The sequence below is a fragment of the Eublepharis macularius genome, chromosome 2 (assembly GCF_028583425.1).
Source record: "Eublepharis macularius isolate TG4126 chromosome 2, MPM_Emac_v1.0, whole genome shotgun sequence".
Classification (NCBI taxonomy): Eukaryota; Metazoa; Chordata; class Lepidosauria; order Squamata; family Eublepharidae; genus Eublepharis; species Eublepharis macularius.
In genome coordinates this window covers 32,516,683-32,540,222 of record NC_072791.1, presented here as the reverse complement: position 1 = coordinate 32,540,222, position 23,540 = coordinate 32,516,683, and the positions used below count along the sequence as shown (strand labels likewise).

General features: G+C 45.1%; 1 protein-coding gene across 1 annotated transcript in view; it reads right to left on the bottom strand.

The window, feature by feature from the left end:
- Positions 1 to 11,810, bottom strand: part of FBLN5 (fibulin 5) — an 87,884-nt gene extending 76,074 nt beyond the window's left edge. The window contains exons 1-2 of the mRNA XM_054972853.1: positions 11,560 to 11,810; positions 783 to 837 (exon numbers count right to left, since the gene is read on the bottom strand). Coding sequence (XP_054828828.1) covers positions 783 to 837; positions 11,560 to 11,576 — 72 coding nt within the window. The 5' untranslated portion in view covers positions 11,577 to 11,810. The remainder of the gene's footprint in view (positions 1 to 782; positions 838 to 11,559) is intronic.
- Positions 11,811 to 23,540: the final 11,730 nt, after the last annotated feature.

The window sequence follows — 23,540 nt, the reverse complement described above, 5'->3', positions numbered from 1 at the left end:
TCCAGGTTGCTGGCAATTCCACTCAAAATGCTGTTGTGGATATAAAATGGAGGAGGAAAGACACACACACACACCCGCCCCCATATACACTGTTCTTACCTCCCTGGAAGAAGAGTGGGATAAAGATGTAACAGCAAAGCTTGCTTCAGCTATATCATCTCTTGGGTTATTTATTGGCATGAGGACATCATTTTAACATAGCAACACAAGGACCTTTTCAGGTTGATTTGAGTGCATCATTATCCTGAGCAAAAGTTTACAGGTATTTGGGACTTGCAGAGGCAGTGCGAGCCCACTGTTGATCATTTCCTTATTTATTTATTCCCTCCATTCTCCCCAGTTGGCACTTGAAGTGGGTTGCATCCGTCTCCTTTGCCCCCATTTTACCCTCACAACCCCCTGTGAGATAGGTTAGGTTGAAAGTGTGTGACTGGCCCAAGTTTCTGTGGCAGAGGGGTGGGTGGGTGGGTTTCAAACATAAATCTCTTAAATTCTAGTCTAACCACTGTACCATGCTTGCTTTTACCTGGACTTAAACTTGAATGCAACTTCTAAAGTTTTGTTGTGCAAGAAAAATATTTTTAATGACTTTTCTGCCATGCTGACAATTAATCAATAGCCAGAGAATGTTGGGCTACAGTTCTGCCCGGCTCTAAACCACCAGTGTAAGCGGAATCTAATTGCATAGCTTTCTGGTCCAGCGCTGTGCCATCTTGCAGTAATGACCCCCCCCCCACACACACACATCTCAAAATGACATATTTCTATATGGTATCTCTCACCTGTGTCTTCCCACGACTTATAAGGCATCCAACCACCATGAAAAGGGTCACTATCCTGCAATCAGAACAGAAATAGGCTGTAAACATTGCCATATGGATGTTCAACATGTGGAATAAGATACAAGCGAGCCAACTGTTCTCTGATGTAACTGCTTGGCATCCACAGCCACGCCAGAAGGAAGATTAGCTAAGGGAAACTGACAATTATAAAGTCTGAGAAGTGGGTTTGACAGTGGACCGTCTCATAACTGCAGCAGCCACTAGAAGAAGAATTCAAGGTTTACACATCTGGATGATCAAAGTCTGGGATATCCGAGAGTGTATCCAGCATTTCACAAACTACTGACAGCCAAGTGCCACACAAGATGCTACGCACAGCCATGTTTTATCTTTTTTCTGATTTTTTTTTAAACCGAAAGAAGCCTCTTGAAGACTTAGGATTTATAAAAAAGATGCTAGAGAGGGAGATGGTCACTATGCCTTTCTCTTTCCAGCTGTACCTTTTTTCTACAGGAAGAAAAACAGCTTGGGGGGGGGGGTGATTTTTGTACCAAAAAAAGTGATAAAAGGATAGGCAGCCTCGCCCCATTGTTCATCCACTGAAACTGTGTCTGGAAACTGCTTTCAATTAAAAGGAAAAACATCAGAGAAAAGTTACACACAGCTGCATATAATATGTAGTTTGGCCCAGCCTCCTTCCCCTCCCCTCTATTAAATTTGGAAGAAACATTTCACTCTTACAAAACTTAAGAGAATGCAAAAACAACAACAAGTGCGCTTGGAGGAGCCATCCCATTGTGCCTCTGAATGAGTCACTGTTGCTATGTGCTTCCCTTAAAGACAGGTAATGAAGCTGCATTTCCACATTCAGAATAATGAATAATTATTCGCTCGCAATAAATGAAGGCAAGGCCAGAACAAGTAAATCATGCAGCGAGCCATGCATGGGGCAGCCTCCTCTGTGAGTGTACATACTTTGGTCTCTGGGGAGCCATCAGTTGTTTAGCAGTAGATTTATTTGTTGAGGCATGTGGTTTGGAAGTAACAGGGTTAATCTCTGCTATAAACAAAATGCTTGCTCAACAAAGGAAAGGCTCATTCCAATCAACCATTCGTTTTTCCAGATGAAAGATCATGCATGAACTTCTAAAACCTTGGCAAGCTTCATTCACACACTCTGTCCTTGGAAAGCGGAAATTAACCGACTTCAGGGGGTGGGGGTGGGGAATGTCTGAGTAAATGCCCCATCCAGAGAACCTCTGAAGCTTAAGCTGGACATAATTTTTTTTGTTGCCTAAACCTCCAAAAGCACATTTTAATATCTTGGTTATTATAGTCCTTCACCTCACTCCCTTTTTCAAAAAAGTACTTTTTTTGGAACATCGGTATGTGTGTGTGGTAGCTGACGGAGCTGACAGGGAGTCAGGGCCAGATCAGTACTGAAGAGACCTACAGTACTGCTGCTTCTTTGACACAGGGATTTTCCCCCTCACGGGCCATGGGAAGCCTCCTCAGCAAAGTGACGTCATGCCCTAGCCGGATAACATCACACCCTATCCATGCATTACTTCTCTGGCTCCTGTTTTTTACCTTTTACTCAGGAGAAAACACAAACCTAATTTTCTCTGGTTTAAAAGGGTAATCTGTGGGGTGGCTGTGTGGGTGGAGTCAATTGTCACCAGGGGTCATTTCGTAGAAAAAGAGCTGGAGGAACTCATTAGGAAAACTCATTAGCATAACTGATTTGTATGTGCCACACCCCCTGACATCACCTATCCTGGCTGTTTTGGACCCAATCCTGGCCATTCAGGGCCGAAATTGGGCCCGAAATGGCAAAAGGGGGCTGAAAATGGCCAAAAAGGAGCCCAAAATGGTTAGAATCGGGCCGCTGCTGAGCGGGAGAGTGTGATCCACCACCTGTCAGAGGCCCGATCCAGGCCATTTTGGCCCCAATTCAGGCCAAAACAGACCCAAAATGGCCGAGAGTCAGGTGGGTGGAGCCACCTGACATGTGATCTCTTTGGGGAACTACTGGAACTACGTTCCTGCGTGTTCACCCTCAAAATGAACCCTAGTTGTCACTTCAGGGAAGGGAGTGAAGTCAAGCACTGCTTACAAAATGGTGCACTCTAGCTCACCATTCCCCTGCCCCCTTTAAAGAGATTCCCCCCCCCCTTTCCTGCCAAGCTGCACTGTAATTTTACAGCATGGCTCAGTAGGCCATGGGATGGGTGGCAGGGGGAAAGAGGAAGAGCAATGCGGGGCAGCAAAATCAGCAAGCCATGCAGGGATGGGGGTGCATGGGGGGGATATTATTCCTGACTATTCTCATGTAACACGCTGCTGCTGCTGTGGCTAGGGTTCCCAGGTGCCCACCGGTGGTAGCCAAACTCCCAGGAATTTGCCCCCTCGCCCGATGATCCACCAGTGATAGACAGGAGGTGGCAAGCCCCCCAGAGGTCGTCAGCCACCGGCAAGCACCCTGGGAACATGTGCAAACTGCATGTGCTCCCAGAAGGCGCATGATGTCACTTCTGGAACTGATGTCATTCCCGGGCTTTGAATCGGCCCCATGCAGAATGGCCGGTGGGATGATGTCACTTCCAGAAGTGATGTCATCGTGCAATGCTGGGACGTGCGCACGCAAAGAATGACCACACAAGCAACACGAAGTAAGTGCCAGGTCCCCCCTCCCACTAGGAGGGTATAGGGACCTGGCAACCAGGGCCGGCGCCAGAGGTTTTGGCACCTGCGGCAGCGTGCCTTGCGCCTCTGCGCGGCGTGATGACATCATCGCAGACGTCATCACGCGCCGCAGGGGGGCTGGGCGGCACGCCGACCGCCGAAGCTGCGGGCTGCTGCTGGAGCGGCGCGCGGAGGCTGCTCCGCGCGCCGCCCCAGCAGCAGCTCATGGCTTCTGCGCTCGGCCGGGGCGGAGGAGTGCGCAGCGGAGCTGAGGTGGCTGGCTGCAGCAGTAGCTGCAGCCAGCCAGGCAGCCCCGTGCCACCGCCGCCACATGCCCCAGCCGAGCGCAGAAGCTGCGAGCCGGGGCTGGGGAGGCGCGCGGAGGCTGCTCCGTGCATCACCCCAGCAGCAGCTCACGGTTTCTGCGCCCAGCTGGGGTGGAGGAGCGCGCAGCGGAGCTGGCGTGGGCTGGCTACAGCTGCTGCTGCAGCCATCCAGCCAGCTCCGTGCCGCCGCCGCCGCACGCCCCAGCTGGGCGCAGAAGCCGCGAGCCGCTGCTTGAGCGGCGCACAGAGGCTGTGCCCGGCTGGCGTGTGTGGCGGCGGCGGCGGCGGCAGCAAGGGGCTGGCTGGCTGGCTGCAGCAGTAGCTGAAGGCAGCCCAGTCACTCCAGCTTCGCTGCGCGCGCCTCCACCCCCAACACCTCCTCCAGCGCCCCTCCCGTGCACACGCGCCCGAGGCCACCGCCTACCTGGCCTCCATGGGCGCGCCGGCCCTGCTGGCAACCCTAACTGTAGCAGGGGTACGTTTTTGTGCCCCCACGATGTGAGCGCAGCCTGTATCAGTTTCAGAGGCCCCACAAAATAAAAACACTTTATTATTCTAGCCAAAAGGACACTGAAAATATCAGTATAAAAGCAATGGGTGGCACAGAAGGCCTAAGCGTGCAGCAGCTTTGGGCCTAGGCTGGGAGAATTACAACTTTTTCCTTATTCAGAGGTGCCTCAGAGAGAGCCAGTGTGATGTAGTGGTTAGAGTGTCGGACTAGGATCTAGGAGATCTGGGTTCAAATCCCCACTGTGCTCTGGAAGCTGGCTGTGTGGCTTTGGGCCATTCACCCCCTCTCAGCCTAACCTACCTCATAGGGTTGTTGTGAGAATAAGAAGGAGAATGATATATGGCACTTTGGGTCCCCACTGGGGAGAAAGAAAGAGTATACACAAATTTTTAAAACTGTAATTTACTTAGCTTATCCCTAAATCTAGCTCTGTGCAATGCAGTGGCTAAGCAGATGTGCTATGACCAGATGGTCCCTCATTGACAACTCTATTGCTCTTAGGGCCGCCAACAGGTCTGGAGGAAAAAAATGCTATGCCCCTTTAATAGAGACTTGATATGTGAAAATTGGGTACTGAAACTTTTATTTTATTTACAGAATATTTGACTTCAAGGAACTTGCCTTTTCATGGCCTGGAGGTAAGTAACATCACCGGTGAACAGCATCTCACTAAGTCTTTATTAAAGGGACAGGTCATTTTCCTCCAGGCAGCTGGCAACCCCAGCCACAGCCTCACCCCACCCCCACTCCTTGCCACTCCCTGCAATATGGATTTAATACAGGAGGAGGACATATGGCAGCAAGCTTGCTGAAATTAAGCAGGTCTAGTCAGTACTTGGATGAGAAACCTTCTGGGAACTTTATGTAAACGGCCTTGAGTAGAATAAAAGGTGGCTGACAGGCGCAAGAAGAGTGGCCTACCTTAAAAGGTTGCTGCAAGGATTGCAGCAAGCGAATGTTTGTGCCACACTGTGGAAGCGCTACATGTCTGCTACTTCCCAATCAGTAAAATCAGGCAGAGATTGCCCCAGGCAACTTGCACACATGAGGGGACAGGATCCACCAGAATGCTCTTCTGCACGGACGGCACTGAAATGAATGGGAATTGCGCAAGAACAAGGGGTGGGGGCTGTACAAAAGAACTTCCTGGTGGATTGGACCCAGTGAGCCTATTAATTAGTCACATTTGTGGAGGATTAAGGTAAGGTAAAGGTAGTCCCCTGTGCAAGCACCGAGTCATTACTGACCCATGGGGGGACGTCACATCACGACTTTTCTTGACAGACTTTTTTACAGGGTGGTTTGCCATTGCTGTAACTGCTTTATAAATATAATCTAACTAGCAACAAAGCCCATTGTGGGGAAAAAAATACAACGGGCTCTAGAGAGGGGAGGGCAGGCAGGCATTTGCTCCTCCTCTGTCACTGATTCCAGCTGGTGAAGGAGGGGGGTGGGCATTGTCATCTGCGCCACACCTGATCTGCCTGATCTCGGCCATGTAAAGGGGTGATGGGCTTTGCTACCTGCTCCATGCCTGATGCAAACTGTAACAATACAAGAGAGTATCGCGAAAAGACAGAAATCCAAAAATATGATTCGTGAACCTAACTAACAGCAATAACTCACACCAACAATAAAGAATGTTAATATCTCTATTTCAATAAATGATTACTTCTATGAACAAAATTCTATTTAACATTATACATAGTAAGACACACAAAACCCACAGACACTTCCAAAATACAAACAATTCATTAATGAGAGGCTACAGTTTAAAGTGCTACGTGCTCAGCCTTGCTATGAGATATAATAGTATGCAATAAATATAATTCATCATAAATACAATAATGACAATATTATTAAAGTGCAAGGTGCAGGAGCAGCAATTGTTCATTCAAAGCACAAGGTGCCTCATAATAGATTAGTCATAAATCATAGAAGTGCTGTCGGTAAAGGTTCAAGAGGGAGTGATCCAATTGTAAACAAGCCATCATTTTCAAGAAGGAATGATCCAGTCATGAACAAGCCATCGACGGATGGACCGGTTCCTAAGAAGCCGTTTCGAATCTTCTTCAAAGATGGCAAGAAGACACCAGTTTAGATGATGACACATTTCTATTTCATTCCTAAAATTAATTCAACATATTACTATACCACAAGGCTGTAGGCACAGAATTATAATCCATTTGAAATTTATACTTACGTAGTAATATAACAGCTTCATACACGCAACCACCCTCCTTCATGAGCATCAGCTGTGACACAGTGTGTGCCAAATAATTACCAAGGAACCAATTTATACAACGCTGATCCATTAACCAATTAATCACATTTAAAGACATACCAGCTAGTAGCCCCCACGCATAGCAACGGCGAAAAGCAAATTAATCAATGTTTAAAGGAAACAGGAGTAATCGTTATTGGCATTCAGACACCGAGGGGCTAATGTTTGAAGTCTATGAATCCAAAAAGTTTATTTTCTGTGTATATCAGTAGAGGCTGCCTCTGGATGTTTAGCTGTTGTCGCATATAGAACTGTATACCTAAAGTCCTGCTCACTATGGCCACTATTCAGAAAATGACTAACTAAAGGTGCCTCTAGAACACCATTGCGAATATGAGATTGGTGCTCAAGAATACGTTGTTTAACCTGGCGTGTGGTGCTTCCAACATATAGCATTGCACATTTACATTGAGTTAAATAAACCACATTGCAAGTACTGCAATTGCTGAAGCCCCGGTTCGTTTTAATACCTAGCCCCTGAAATTCTTTTTCACTAAGTATCAGAGGACACGCTTTGCACCTCCGACCGGCAGCTGACTCGGAACAGCTGTGTGCCGAGTAAAATACTTGGATCTGATAAGTAAGTCTTTGATGTTACAAGTTCTGCGAAATGCAATAACAGGAGGTGTTCGGCAGCCAGGTAAATCTGCCACTAAATGCCAATGCTTGTATATAACACACCTGATATCGTAAGCGAGAGGAGTATAGTCCAAAACACACTGGAGGCAGCCTCTACTGATATACACAGAAAATAAACTTTTTGGATTCATAGACTTCAAACATTAGCCCCTCGGTGTCTGAATGCCAATAACGATTACTCCTGTTTCCTTTAAACATTGATTAATTTGCTTTTCTCCGTTGCTATGCGTGGGGGCTACTAGCTGGTATGTCTTTAAATGTGATTAATTGGTTAATGGATCAGCGTTGTATAAATTGGTCCCTTGGTAATTATTTGGCACACACTGTGTCACAGCTGATGCTCATGAAGGAGGGTGGTTGCGTGTATGAAGCTGTTATATTACTACGTAAGTATAAATTTCAAATGGATTATAATTCTGTGCCTACAGCCTTGTGGTATAGTAATATGTTGAATTAATTTTAGGAATGAAATAGAAATGTGTCATCATCTAAATTGGTGTCTTCTTGCCATCTTTGAAGAAGATTCGAAACGGCTTCTTAGGAACCGGTCCATCCGTCGATGGCTTGTTCATGACTGGATCATTCCTTCTTGAAAATGATGGCTTGTTTACGATTGGATCACTCCCTCTTGAACCTTTACCGACAGCACTTCTATGATTTATGACTAATCTATTATGAGGCACCTTGTGCTTTGAATGAACAATCGCTGCTCCTGCACCTTGCACTTTAATAATATTGTCATTATTGTATTTATGATGAATTATATTTATTGCATACTATTATATCTCATAGCAAGGCTGAGCACGTAGCACTCTAAACTGTAGCCTCTCATTAATGAATTGTTTGTATTTTGGAAGTGTCTGTGGGTTTTGTGTGTCTTACTATGTATAATGTTAAATAGAATTTTGTTCATAGAAGTAATCATTTATTGAAATAGAGATATTAACATTCTTTATTGTTGGTGTGAGTTATTGCTGTTAGTTAGGTTCACAAATCATTATTTTGGATTCCATGCCTGATACAGGCTGGGTAAAGGGGTGACATTGCCTCCTGTTCTGCGCCTGACTACAGCTAGGTGAAGGGGGGCAGGCATTGCTGCCTGCTCCAAGCCTGATCCCAGCTGGGTGAAGGGGGGTGGGCATTGCATCTGCTCCCTACTGGGTGAAGGGAGGAACAGGCATTGCGTCCTGCTCTGCGCCTGATCCAGACAGGTGAAGGTGGGTGGCAGGCTTTACTACCTGCTCTGCTCCTGATCCCAGCTGGGTGAAGGGGGTGTGGGCATTGCCACCTGCTCTGCTCCTGATTCTGGCAGGTTGAAGGGGGGGCAGGCATTGCTGCATGCTTGGCTCCTGACTCCAGCATGGTGAAGACAGGGTGGGCATTACCGCCTGCTCGGTAGCTTATTCTGGTAGGTTGAAGAGGGCGGGCATTGCCACCTGCTCTGCTCCTTATCCCGGCTGGGTGAAGGGAAGATGGGCATTGCCTCCTGCTTTGCACCTGATCTCAGCCAGGAGAAGGGGGGGTGGATATTGCCAAGTGCTCCGCTCCTAATACCAGCTGGGTTAAGGCAGTAGGTGGGCAAAGCCACCTGCTCTGCTTCTGATCCCAGCTGGGTGAAGGGGGGGGGTGGATATTGCCAAGTGCTCTGCTCTTAATACCAGCTGGGTTAAGGTTGGGGGTGGCATTGCCACCTGCTCTGCTCCTAATAACACCTGTGTTAAGGTGGGAGGGGAAATTCCACCTGCTCTGCTCCTAATACCAGCTGGGTTAAGGCGGGGGGCAGGCATTGCCAACTGCTCTGCTCCTGATCCCAACTGGTTCAAAGGGAGGGATGGCATTGCCACCTGCTCCGCTCTTAATACCAGCTGGGTTAAGGTGGGGGGTGGTGGACAGCTGAGTTAAGTTGGGTGGCGGGCATTGCCACCTGCCTCACTCCTAATACCAGCTGGGTGAAGGCAGGAGGCGGGCATTGCCACCTGCTCCCATACTGGGCTTCCCACCATGGCACATTTTCTGGAGGAACATGGTGCCTTGCCTAGGCTTCCCTCCATGGCAGCGCCCTCTGGTGGTGCACCAGGGTATAAAGTGAGTTGTCTGAAATACACTTACTCAGTTACATAGTAAGATCAAAGCCAATTTAGAAAGGCCTTCATGGTTAGAAAAGAAGCCATTTTCCCCAGTTGCCGCTCCAGGGAGTTACAGTGCCTAGTGCACCCTTTGGTAGGGTTGCCAGATGGGGTCTGGAATAATACCGGACCTCAGGGAGAAGTGGGGTGGGTTACTTTTTTTTTAATAATGTGTGCATGCATAGCATGTACACACTCCCAGGATGTCGTGATGATGTCACTGCAAGAAGTGACATCATCACACCGGGACCCCCCCACACACACACTTCCAGGCACCAGCAGTAGGAGGCTGCCTGAGTACCTGGGCAGCTCAGGCACAGAGGCTAACTGGCCACTTCTATAGCTGGCAGCAACACAATGCTGCCAGAGGAGGAAAAGGGAGGGGCCAGGTGTCTGGTTCTGGGGAAATGTTTTCCCTGGACAGTCCCCCAAAATACCAGACTGTCCAGGTCAAAATCAGACACTTGGCAACCCTACCCATTGGATGCTACTGTCCCCCCTATATATTATAAAGAAGGCAACCAATGCAGTTTCCAATTCTAACAGCAACTTCTCAAACCTTTCAAAATAAGCACAGAGAACTCAGCAAATCCCTCAGCTAGTAATCCTACTCAGGCAGATGTTGCTTATTTGGCAGATTTTTAAGATGCAGAAAAATAGATTTGTTCTCTAGAGAGATTGCCTGGAATTGGATCCAATACAATTTGAAGTGCTATTTCAGCTGCCATTTAATGTTGCACTTTGTTCCCTGGTCTTCTGAAAGCTGTCCAGAGTTACGGGATGATTTAAAGAGCACACCACTTGCTGCAATGCAAACATGCTCAATTTAGCATTCACAAGTAAAAGCAAATGAAGCTACATTACAGCAATATTTGGGCTGTGTGCTCTGAATGTACATTTAACTGCCAGTCCTGGCTGCTCGACAAGTACACCTGTATCATATATACAAATCTGCAAGCACATGGTTATATTCACCTTAAAATGTCTGAAGAGTGAACTTGAAACATAATGTTTGAAGATGCCCCAGAGAAACTCTGAATTCAAAGGGCGAAAATTAAAGCACTTCCAGTTGGGTCTGCTAAATGACATCAGAGGAGTTTTCAGTCAAATGACAGCAGACAAATTAGGGAGTTAAAAAGAACAATATTAACCTTCCCTAATCCTGTACCCATACCTAGACACATGTAGTTGAATTGCCCCTATCCTTCTCACGCTCATCTTCCTCCTTGCCCTCTGTCATCTTTTACCTTTTCAGATTTAGATTGTATGATTCTTGTGTCAAAGAATTCTTGGGTATATATTGCCTGTGTTAATAATACTTGATGTCTGTACAGGGCTTTAAAGTGTTCATCTACATGATCTTCCAATAAGTGCAATATCCTTGCAGTCGGTATCGGCAACCTCGTACTGAGGCTAATAGTGAGAGTGTCTTGCCTAACGCCATCTAATGAGTTCATGATGGAGGCAAGATTTGAACTGGGGACTTCCTGATTTGTAGTTTACAGTGCCTCCCTAAGTAGTTTTACCCTTCTTCAGACAGTGTGCTTAGAAGGCTGCAACTATGCTTAGAATGGTACTTTCTGTCTCTAAGCCATTATACTATTCCCGTTCTCTTTAAAGCATTAAGAGGGCATCAATAATCATTATAATTTTGGTTATTCCATCTACAATCTCCTGTAATTTCTATAAATTGCCATAAATATGAGTTTAAAAAAACCCATCTTCTTAATCTACAAAACAACAGAGAGTTTTTCTTGTAAGACTTCAACCTGCAACCCTGTCATAAAAAATCCCTATACTCCAGTGAGACATAGCTCAACCCCTTCAAACTACCAAGTAAATTTCCAGCTGGGTTTCCTGGTTTATCAAACAGTCATTAATAGTATATTTTAGAAAAATAATCACAATAATTTCCACAACAATTAAATGAACTGCAACTTGAAATCAATAATTGCTAATGTATGCCTGCAGAGAAAACCCTTTTGGAGGTTCATGCATCTCTTTCAGTTCCTGGGGCCATAAAATGCATAACATAGTGTAAACAATATTGTTCCGTGTTGAATACATATAATAGTAAAGAATGGAGGTTCCCCCTTTCTCCCTTTATATGCAAGTGTGATGGGCTGGGCTGTCCTTGCCTAGGGACCGAGTCTGACATTCAACAAATAATCATTTAAAAGACATAAATTAACCGCTTAGGACCTACCTTTTTAATCCTGTCATGTCCAAAGTAGTGAAGAGAGCTGAGATGATGAAAACAGTGCCTTAACTATTTGCTTGAGTAGCTAAAACTTAGGCTTGTGCATGAGTGTTCGCTAAAAGTCCAGTCCTGCCATCATTTATACATCCCAGAGAATGAAATAACAAATAATACAGAAACAGAGTTAGAGAGAAAGAGTGAGGGAAGGAAGGAGGAGGGAGGGAAGGAGGGGAGAAGAGGGGAGGGAGAAGGAGAGGTCTGCTCCTCCTCAGACACTGGAGAGAATACAGCGAAGGCACCTGGTTTTGCTTAGTATTCTTCTGTAATTCAGCATTAAACCAATTGGAGGAGGAATGTTAAAAATGAACACTTCATTTTCTAAGTATGTTAAACAATGCAAATGGGAGGCCTCAGCATGGGGACAGCTGGTTTAGATTAGAAAGCTCACCAACTGGCTAGACTCCTCACAACACTCTTGAGGAGCCTGCCAGAATAAGAAAATGCTGGTCACTGGAAGGGAAGCTGCTGCTTCTGCAAATGTTACCAGGAAGGGTGCCTCAGAAAAGGCATGGGGCAGGACAAATTGGGGAGGGGTTGTAGCTTCGTGGAAGAGCCTCTGCTTTGCATGCAGGGGGTCCCCTCCCAGGTCCAATCCCTGGCATCTATGGTTAAAACGGCACTAGGCAGGAGGTGGTGTGAAAGGCCTCGTCCTGAGTCCCTGGAGAGCCACTGTCGGTCTGAATACATAATGCTGACCTTGATGGCCTCAGTAAAAGGCATCTCCATGTGTGATCCTTTGTGGGTAAATTCTAAGCAAGAGACTGCTGAGAGCAACACACACACATCAGAAGCTTGTTGTTTTGCCCACTACTAAACTGTTTCTTGCCAATGGCACACCGGGGAAAGCTTGGACCCTCTAGGAAGTGCAGAACTTGACTTTGTGACAATTGCTGATACAAGGATTCCATGGCCTTTTGTGTATTCCGACATAAGAGCAGCCAACAAAATGCTTAAAGGAGAACAAAGTTGGCACCCAACAACTCGGGAGCTGCATCTTGGAGAGTGTTTAAGGAAATGCTGAGGTTAAAAGTGCTTTTTGCCAAGGGGGAAGATTATTAGTCTCTTGTTGATGTTGCAGTTTATTTCAAAGTTCACATCACATAACTAGTGGTCATGGCTTTAATCCAGGGATGCCAAAGTAGAAAACACTACCCTAACTCAGGATAGGATTGTATAGTCAAAAACAAGATATTCTTAAACCAATAGAGATACAAAACTGTACTTACCGAAGGACTGGTAAGTTAGCGCCAGCTGATGTTTTCAGATTAATAGGATGCAATAAAATGCAATTGTGAGATGTGCAGAATGCCTGGGCTTGCCCTGCTTTCCTAAAATTGTTGTTGTTGTTGTTGTTGTAGTAGTAGTAGTAGTAGTAGTAGTAGTAGTAAAGATGTTTGCTTTCTCCTGTTGTCATAAAGCATGCTCGCTTGTTCAAGCTATTGGGAATCCTTCTCTCTGAATATATATTGTGATGCTTTATGTGGCTTTCTGTGTTCTCGAGCACCACGTGTGGGGGAGCGAATCAGGGGATAATTTAATTTAATTTATTATATTTATATTCCGCCCTCCCTGCTTTCGCAGGCTCAGGGTGGATAACAAATACAAACACCATTAAAAACATTTAAAAACATTAAATAATACATTTAAAAACATTTTAAAACATTAAATATTACAGTTCATGCTGCATAGTGGTTCATACATGCCTCTGTGTTCACATAGGGGCAATGGTTTAACCCCCCCCCTTCATGGGGGGGGCACTGCCCGGCGTCAGCCATATGCCTGGCGGAATAGCTCTGTCTTACAGGCCCGGCGAAATGCAAGCAAATCTTGCCGGGCCCTTGTCTCGCAAGACAGAGCATTCCACCAGGTCGGGGCCAGGACTGAAAAGGCCCTGGCCCTGGTCGATGCCAGGCGGGCCTCCCTAGGGCCAGGGACACTTAAAAGATGTTTTCCACCAGAGTGGAGAGTCCTCCGATGAGAGACGGTCCCTCAGATACGTCGGTCCCAGTCCGCGTAGGGCTTTGTAGGTTAACACCAAAACCTTGAACCTGATTTGGTACTCCACTGGCAGCCAAGGATACTCCACTGGCAGCAGGATAGTTCTTCTTTGTGGTAGTAAATAAGACCCAATCACACTTGCCACTTAAAAACACACACCTTTACTCTTTAGTGTGCAAGTGTGAAAAACAGATCAGCAGTTCGAAATTCTATTGCGCCAGGCTTCCGAATGGATGTTACGACTGACATTCTCTTTCTCTTAGGTAGATTTTGCCTTTAAGCCTTTTATTTTTGCCCCCTCTTGGTAGATTGCTGCCACCAGGAATTAAATTCCAGAATAACTTAAATTTCTCCTTTTGTAACGTGCCCAAGCGTCATGGTACTATGTGGCCCTGAGGATAGGAATGGGGTATAGGAATGACAGATACTCTGGGATATAAAAATAACCCAAGAAAATGTTTATTTTTATAAGAAGCGTATCGGTTTCATATTATTTCTAAAACTTGATGGTTTCAAAAGAGTAGTTGTCAATTCTTAAAATTACTTTACTTAAACCCAGTCACACAGATCTCCTCTCAGGCTTCACACACAGTTTGCCTACTTTTGATATTGATTTCTCTCTCAATTACAAGTAAGACCTTTTCTCAGACACACACACAGTTTGCCTGCTTTCTCCTGACTGAATGTTCTTTCCCAAACACACAGTTCAGGCTTTCACACAGGTTATATTTCTCTCAGACAACATACACAAGCTCAGGCTGCACACAGCTTGCCTTTTTTGCCCTGACTTGTAGGAAGGCTGATTTACAAGCAGATTTCAACATCCTTGAGAACCAGCATCCATATCCATACTCAAAGTAGATCTTAAACTATAAAGATATATGAGTAGGGAAATAAATATATGATATGGAAATAAAATACACGTTCAAATTTCCGGTTCCATATCATTCTTGGCTGGATCTGATGGGAGGAGGAGGGTGGGTGCTATGCTGATTTTATAGATATGTGGGGCTCTTACTCGGTTTTTCAGTGCACTACATTTAATGCATATGCTATAGGGAGAGAAATCTAACATTTGAAATTGGCTGTCCAACGTATTAGTACTAAACACAGTTAAATGCATTTAGAAACAGTGAAAAGTAGGAATACATGGGAATTAATTAGGCCAATCTGAAAAATGAGAGTTTTGGGGGTGGAGGGGTTGACCAAGGGAAGATGTCCATTAGAATGGCTGTAACATGAATTTTCTTCTCATAAACACGAACATACATTTTGAGTCTCACAGGCAGGGTTTTTTTTCAGCGGGGCTTTTTTCAGCAGGAACGCAGTGAAACAGAGTTCTGGCACCTCTTAAAAATGGTCACATGGCCTGATCTCCAGATTTCCTCTGTCTGGAGATCAGGGGGCAGGGCTACTGGCCATGTGACCATTTTCACCGAGGGCAATTTAAATTTTAAAAAATTCCCCCCTTATTCCAGCTGACCCAAAGTGACATCATTGCGCAGTCCTGAGTTCCACCACTGAGTTCCACCACCTCTTTTTCCAGAAAAAAAAGCCCTGCTCACAGGTGTATGTTTTCAACAGGCAAGCTCTTACAAGCACACTCAACAAGCTGCAGAATGGAATAAGGCTGATTTTGAAAATTCCTAGTTGTCACTTTTAATATTCTTTGCAGTAAATATTGCCCACCAGACCACTGACAGGTCTGCCTGTCTCAGACAATTTCGCTCTTTCCTTTTTTTGGTGGAAAAATAATATCTGGCACTTGGACATTAAAATGGGGACATGGTGATCTGCGAAGGAGTCTCCACTGAAGGCAAGATTCATTATTTCCTCCCTGGAAAAGCTATCACTGCATTATATTATACAAATGTATCTTTCCGAACCACATTATAAAAGAGAGGTTTCTGTTGGCAAAACGTGGCTCCTTAGCCCAGTAATAAGTAACCATTGGCAAAGAAGGAGATGAGTTTCCTAGGAAATTAAGCAACTTTTACAATTCTTTCTGCAGGATTTGTCTGGAATCTATTGAATGAAACAAAGGGAGTTCTTTTAAAGCACCTCTATAAAAGGTTTTTTTTTCTTTGTTCTGTCCCTGGGATGTATGCATCTTCTTCTCAAGGAAATCTAGGTTTTCCTTCAGTAGGGTTGCAGTACTATAATCTATAGCAGAATTTCATCAGCCATAAAAGGAATCATTAGCAAAACACAGACTGTGAAAAATAGTGAACGACAACCCCAAAATGAAGAAAACCAGCACAAAGCCCACATCTCACGGCTGCAGATGTATGAAAGATAAAAAGATTAGACAAAGTCATGGAGGACAGGTTGCTATTAGCCATAATAGAAAGAACTTCCATGATGAGAGGCAATAAACAGAGAAGACTGTGTTCCATTTCAGTGTCCCAGATGCATCTGCCTAGCCAGCATTGAAAGCAGAAGTTTGGAGCAGGCAGACTTTAGCGTGATCCACCATCCAAAAACCAATGAAACCTTCTTGTGGATGCCCGCCCCCCCAGGTAGAATGTTATAGTTATGATGTGACCTAGGGACCATCAAACCATTTCGAGCCTGTGGAGAGCTTTGGAATTCTAACACAGGATAGTGGTCTATGATGGACTGCACATTTTTTAAAAGCCTGGAAGGGCTGTACACACACAGCTGCAGCACTGTTAAGGGTTAGTCCCTCACAGACACAGAGAAATATGAGTGACAGACTACTTCAAGGAATCTGACTAGGTAGCATGAGCAGGGCCGGATTGAGGGGGGGCAGGGGGGGTAGTCTGCCCCCAGTGCCGCCAGGGAGGGGGCACCGGGAGCAGCTGCCAGCTGCCAGGAGAGCGTGGGCAGCAGCACAGACAGCCTCCCAGCCCCCTGCGCTGCCTTTCACCTGCCCCACAGGACAGGGGGCAGCTGGCTTGCTGTGTGCCTCCTGTCCTGTGGGGCAGGCAAAAGGCAGCACGGGGGGCTGCGAGGCTGCCCACACCATTTGCCTCCCAGCAGGACAGGGGGCAGGCAAAAGGCAGCACAGGGGGCTGCAAGGCTGCCCGTGCCATTTGCCTGCCCTGCAGGACAGGGGACGGACGGCCACCCCCTGTCCTGCACGGAGGCGAATGGCGTGGGCAGCTTCCCAGCCCCACACGCAGCCTCCGCCGGCTCACCGCCCAGGCAGCATGCTCCGCCCTGCGTGATGACATCACAGAAGTGACATCATCATGCAGCACCGGGAGCGTGGACTAGGGTTGCCCTGAGCACCGGCAACCCTAGATCCAGCCCTGAGCATGAGTGAGAAAGAGGCAGGTCTGTTTTCAGTCCTCGCTGAGACAGATCAGTGAGTTCAGAGCTGGAGTCCTAATGGAGAGCAATTTTAAGACTGGCAGAACTGGGAAAAATTGGGAAGTAGGTGACTCCCAAAAGGGCCAAAGAAAGGGGTAGATCTTCTAAGGAGAGGAGATTTTCCCCACCCAATTAAAATGGGAGGTACCGCTGGAGAGTAAAGAGATCCCTTGTCGTGTGTGGTTGGAAATTGGCTGTGGAGACTTTTGGATTCAGTTAAGGACTGAAGGAAAGCACTGGTGTTTGGAGAGAAGGGGATTGGGGTACTAGAAAGTGGGTACCAGCATTCCTAATTCCAGAAGAGAAAGAGAATACTGAAAGAAAGTGTACTAGAGTGGTTGGGGGAAAACAAGGGAACCAAAGCCTCAAAACAGAAGCCTTTTAAGTATCTGTGAAGAGCTTAAGAACCGAAGTCTGTGCATGTTCTGATTTTATTATTATGAACATTTCAACTTGTGATTTCACCTGACCGTTCCCCTCTAAAAAAAAAAAAAAAATTTTTTTTAAAAAAATTAAAAACTCCTCTGGTGACATTTTTGCTGTTTAAGGACGAGGGGAAACGTCATATGGTCACAACCACAAAACGGGCATGTGGTAACCAACCCCAAAGTTGCACCTATCTCTGGGGCTCTAAACGATTCCTGGAGATTCTGCCCACAAGCAAGCCCCAGAGACTAGCCAGCTAATCAGAGCCCCTGGAACTTCATAGGTTGAGAGGTGGTGAGTTGGCTCAGCTTAAAAAGGGAGAATTGATATATTTTCCTTTGGACAGGGATATTGCAGCTTTGAATAAGAGCTTAAGCTGAGTTAGGCTTTTCTTGGGAGGGTAGGGTTTGGGGATAGGAAGGAACCTCACTTTAAGGACTTAAATTGGCACCTGTGAAGGGCCCATCCAAAATCTAACTTTTTTGGTACTGTTTCTAGGGTTCCCCGGTTCCTGCCGGTGGCAAGCAAACTCCCAGGGGTTTGCCACCTTGCTCGCTGACCCACCAGTGGTCAGTGGGAGGTGGCAAGCTCCCAGAGGTTGCCTGCCACTGGCAGGCACCCCAGGAACATGCGCTGTGCACGTGCTCCCAAGGGGTGCGATGATGTCACCCTCGGAAGTGATGTCATCATGCTAGCTGTGGGAGCATTCTTGCACTTCATTTGGGGCTGTTTTGGGCCCCAAACAGGCCAAATTGGCCCTGCACGGAGCACTCCTGTGGCTAGCGCAATGACATCACTTCCAGGGGTGACATCAACATGCAGGTGCTGGAGCATGCATGAAGAAGACGTTGCTGCCAGTACAAGACAAGTGCCAGGTTCCCCCCCTCCCGGTGGGAGGTTATAGGGACCTGGCAACCCTAACTGTTTCTGAGGCCAGGTTTTCTGAAAGTGTAAAAGAGCGATCTAGTATATGAGTTAGCTTGTTAGCCTCTCAGCTGTGGTAAAGGGGTTACAATTGAACCTTAAATGCTGACGAGCACTGTCTGGAGAGAAAACAATTTCTCCCCTCAGCATCTGTATGTTGTTAATTTAGGCTTATGTTTAACTAGTTAACTCCCGGTGGGAAAAAAGCTTACCAGTTGCCCCCCAGTGGCAAGCAATATCCCAGGGGTCTTCCCAGTTGTCACTGGCAGGCAACCAGGAAAAGTGCTCACCGAGTGAGCCTCTGGCAGGGCGAAACAACATCACTTCCTGAAGTGACATCACGCCAGTCATGATGAGCATGCTCCTATGCTTTGCTAGGGCCAAATTTTGGCCTCAAATGAGCCAGAATGAACCCCATGCAAATTGCAGGAGCATGCCCGTAGCCAGCATAATGACATCACTTCCTGGGATGCTTGAGCATGCTCATGAGAACACTTCAGCCAGACTCCCTGTCTCCAACCAAGCAATAGGACTTAAGAGCCTCCCCGTTTTCCTGCTGCATGGTTAAACACCACTAACCAAAGAACAAGGGTTCCTCCGAACTTAATAGGCAAAACAGAAGGGCCAAGCCCCTCGGAGGAGAAAAGTTATTTGAAAACTGAATTACCGGAAAATTCCTATTTTATTACTATAAAGTGCTACTTGTGCTGAAAGTGCTATATAGTGGTTTCACACAATCTATAAATATCAAAACTCTACCTCAGATAACATTGCAATCATAAAATAGAAGAGGTTATAGAATCATATATCAAACACCATTGGTTAGTAATAAATTCCAGTACAGTCAAGTACAAAAGTGAACTCTTCTTTCTTCTTTGCAGGTATAAGAAGATGCTTCCGTGGTCAAATGGTTGCAGAAGGACCAACAGCTTCTTCCTTCTTGCATAGATGTATAACTCAGTCAATAAAGATTATTGTTGCATATTTGATGCGTTCAATATTTGGGCGGAGCTGACGGGCGTGTGCCAGCAAAATATTTCCCGTTTCGTGTGCAACACTTTTTCACAGGCTCATTATAACCACAATATAGCAAGCAGTATCACAAATTATTCACCAACTGGTGTAGTTATTCGACGGTAATTAGCCGTGCATGGTTAAGCACCACAGCTTCCAAGTCTGAATTAAGCATAAGCATCCAATTCAAACTGAGGCACATATCATGCGTCCATATGAAATAGCCTCATTTACATAGAATACAACTTGCACCCAGATATAAAGGGCACTCGAAAAGGAGTACTTACTGTCATCTTTTTGCACTCTCTTGCACTACTGTTCCTAACTTGGCATGCCTTTTGCCACTTTTCCTATTTGGGCACACTCGGTGTCAACTTTCATGCTCAATATGTATCACCAACGTTTGAGGATCTTCTGGAAAGGCTTGTGAGGAAAAGCATCCCAACTGTCTTCTCTTCAGGACAAGTCACATGGTTTTCTTGCTCACCCACACTCATCCATGTCAGAGAAACTAAAGCCACTGGCTTAACCGAACCTAGCTTCATTGGTGTATGGCACAAACAAATTTCTTTTTCTTACGGAATGCCTGCAGGTCAGTGTTGCTCTCTTTGCTTACGTTTTCTTCATTGTATTCTTCCTAATATTCACTATAGTAATTGTTCTTTTGCTTTCATATATAATTTTAACAAAGCCTCATGCTAGACCTTAGAGGTTAATGATTGGCTTTTACATCTGTCCAGTAAATAAGAAATTGTACTCCTGACTTTTCTTCTTGTTGCTGTTCAGTGACTGTTGTAGTTTGGATTTTGGTCATTGCATTTATTATTATTCCTGTATATGTGTATCTTGAATTAGTAAGCATCTTCATAGAAGAGATTCATGGGTTGTCTAAGCGGTTTTTCTGTGAAGTTGGTTTTTCAGGTGATGTTGATTCCTCACAAGATCAAATTGTAACATGGGAGGTCTATAAGCTATCACTCTCGCACAAGTTGTTTTCCTCCCAGTAACCAGGGACAGTACCCCCCCATTACCACCCATAGGACCCTGTTATATATAGCAAGCAAGATTCTTGTGCAAATATTCATCCAGTGGTATAATTTGATTTGCACTTTGGACATGCTCAGAGTGATGCCTCTAGAGGCCAGGGAACAAACTTGGTAGTCATTTGGGTTACAGGCCACCTCTTTTTTTTGTTTTTGTTTTTAAAGTTTTTATTGGATGGGTTAACATATATCACTCATAACATTCAATTAACATCTCCATCCCGTTTTGGTTCCCCCACCCATTCCCCCCCTTTTTTATAATAGACTTCCAGCAGTTTTCCACCCCCCCCCCCCATTTAAATTGCAGTCTATCTGACCTCTTTGGATTCTTTAATCCACAGACTCCCAAACTCACCTTGTGTGTTTGCTTCACTCTATTGGTGCTAATACCTCCAAACTTAAATTAAAAAAACATTTCTATGCTGCCTTTTTACGCAAATTACCAGCTTGAACAGACTAACTTAGCCTGATCTTGTCGGAGCTTTGAAGCTAAGCAGCTATGGTAAGTACTTGGATGGGAGACCACCAAAGACAACCAGGGTTGTTATGCAGAGGGAGGCAAAGGCAAACTACCTCTGCTCATCTCTTGCCTTGAAAATTCATGGTCCTGGGGTCACCATGTGTCACTTGTGACTTGTCAGCACATAATTATTTTCACTCAAACAAGGTACCCCAAGGCTGCGAAAATCAAAACATTAAAACAGTATTTTAAATGTATATGAAAAATATTTAACAATACAATAAAAACATACTGATATACAGATATGACACAGCCAGTAGGGAGGGCCAATTAAAGTTTACTGGGAGTGTCGAACAAAACAAAAAAGTCTTCTCTTGCTGGAGGAAGACAGTGACAGAGGGAGACAGGCAAACTGATCTGGATAGGGAATTCCAGTGTTTCAGCACCATGACAAAAAAAATCCTTTTCCTGTATTGCCACCTATGTAGCCTCATATGGTGAGAGCACCCAAATAAGGCCTCAGAAGATGACTGAATTGGATGGTTTCATATGGGAAAAGGCTGTCCTCAATTTCCTCATATCTAGATTGTGTGGGATAATTTCCTTAAACTTCCTTACTCACTGGCTGTCAATATGTCCTCTTTTATCCCTATGGTCTCTCTCTCTCTCTCTCTCTCAGAAAGCAAGGGACTCAAATCCACCTAAATATAGTTCGGTGTTAAAAAAAATCCTAAACCACAGAGAAAATGGTGCCCACCAGAGTTTAATCTCTGTGTTTACCAAGAATAAACCCTTGAATCTCTCTTCAGTTCCAGGACTGTAAGCATGAAGAGAGTACATTTTACTCACGACTGAGCAACTGCCCCCAAACCTTTATTCTTCCCCTCCCCCTTAGTGTAAAGAATTATGGGCCATATGGCACAAACTTTCATAGGGGTCCAATTTCACACACCTCTATTTTGTTTAAATTCAAGTACTCCTTTCTTTTCCCTTGTTCATGTTATATGCCAAGATCCCAGACCTTCTCTACTTAAATCTATGCCTAGTCCCCACCCCCCATTTAGTAGTTCTTAGTATGCTTCGTTCTCCCTACTTTCAAATTCTCACCTTTTGCTGTTATCCAGGGATCAACCAAGAACCCTGTTTTCAATACTATGATTGACCCTAGAAAATCCTTCCCACCGCTGCAATCACTCCCTGCAGTCATGAAAGCATTGTTCAGTAGAACGTGCCCGTTACCTTTGATGGCAAAATAATTCCTATGTATAAATGCTAGGTATTGTAGATTAACTGCGGGAAAAGTCTGCTTATATGTGAACCTAGCACTTAAATTACACTAATTCACCAAAGGTTTGACATTTCTGGCAGCTGTAAATAGTGTGTGCAGGTTGTTATTCTTCTCTTTTAAACACCAGCAGCTGTTTGCTTTTGTTCATCATAAGACTGCCAATGTATATTTTTATAATTTTAAATTCCGTAAGAAGCTCAGAAATATATGCACGTTACATGGCATTAGAGCTGAGAAAGTGTGTCTAAATGGTAAACATGGTATGTAAGCCAAGACTCATTTACTTGAAGAGGCTGATATAGTTGAAATGTGTGACTCTTATTTAAGTGGCTAGCCCAGTCCACGCCATCTTACAGGCAATAAAAACAGAAATAGACTATCTAGTTACCATCAATTTAAATGAAATAAAACCAATAAAAAACGAACCCATCTTTCCTATACTGGATGAACTCTTCAGCCAAAGATAGCAAGCTGCTTTACACTAAATCAGACCACAGCTCTGGAACATCTATCTAGGCTTCTTTCCTCCAGGAGCTCAGGTAAAGCACCCAAATGATGGCATCAAAAGGTGCCAGCTAGGGGTGTGTGATTTTGGTCTATCTGGTCTGAAAATATACCCCCCCCCCCCACACACACACAATACCTTTACAGTATTTTCCAGGTATATTTGGGAATCCCAATCATATCCAGGATTCTTGGATATACCAGTATTGGCAGTCCCAAATAATCCCAGAATAATTGGGAATAACCAGGGATGCCATTTTAAAGGTTGCAGCAGCTTGTATTTTGCCTTTTTCAGGTTTCCTGGGCAAAAGGAAGAGAGAGGAGGCTCTCACAGGCAAATGACATCACGTGGTAGGAGTTCAGCTGTCTGTCCGACCACAGTGATTATAGCCCACAAACTGGCCTCTTGGCTGCAGCTTCAGGGCAACGTTTTGTAGAACACGTTTTTTGCTGCTATGCTGTGTGTGTGTCTTACTTCTGTTCAGCTGCCAGGTTGGTTCTGCTGTGATTCTCTGGTTTGATGTTGATTCTGCTGGGCATTGTTGTTTCGTTTTGTATTGGGAAACTTTTGATCAGCGTTTGGTTTTGTGCGTTTGGTTAAGGCTCATGTGCCCTGCAGAAAGCACTAAATTTCCCCCCATAGGAAACAATGGAGAGTAGCTGGACACCTTCTTCAGAGGCCTGAGAATTGAACCCCTTAACTCAATCTTCTTGAACTGAACTTACTCCACCACTATTTCGGTGTAATTTATATGAAAAACAGCTCCTCCAGCCCCCCTGAAAGATTCCCATAGGGAATAACGGAGCCAAATTGTTTCAGAACCCTGAAAAAAAACTGGTTCCAAACACAAAACCAGTATGGAAGAACCCAGATATTGAAAATGCAGGTATTTATGGTCTTCCCATTACCCAAATACATAACATACTTATTTTT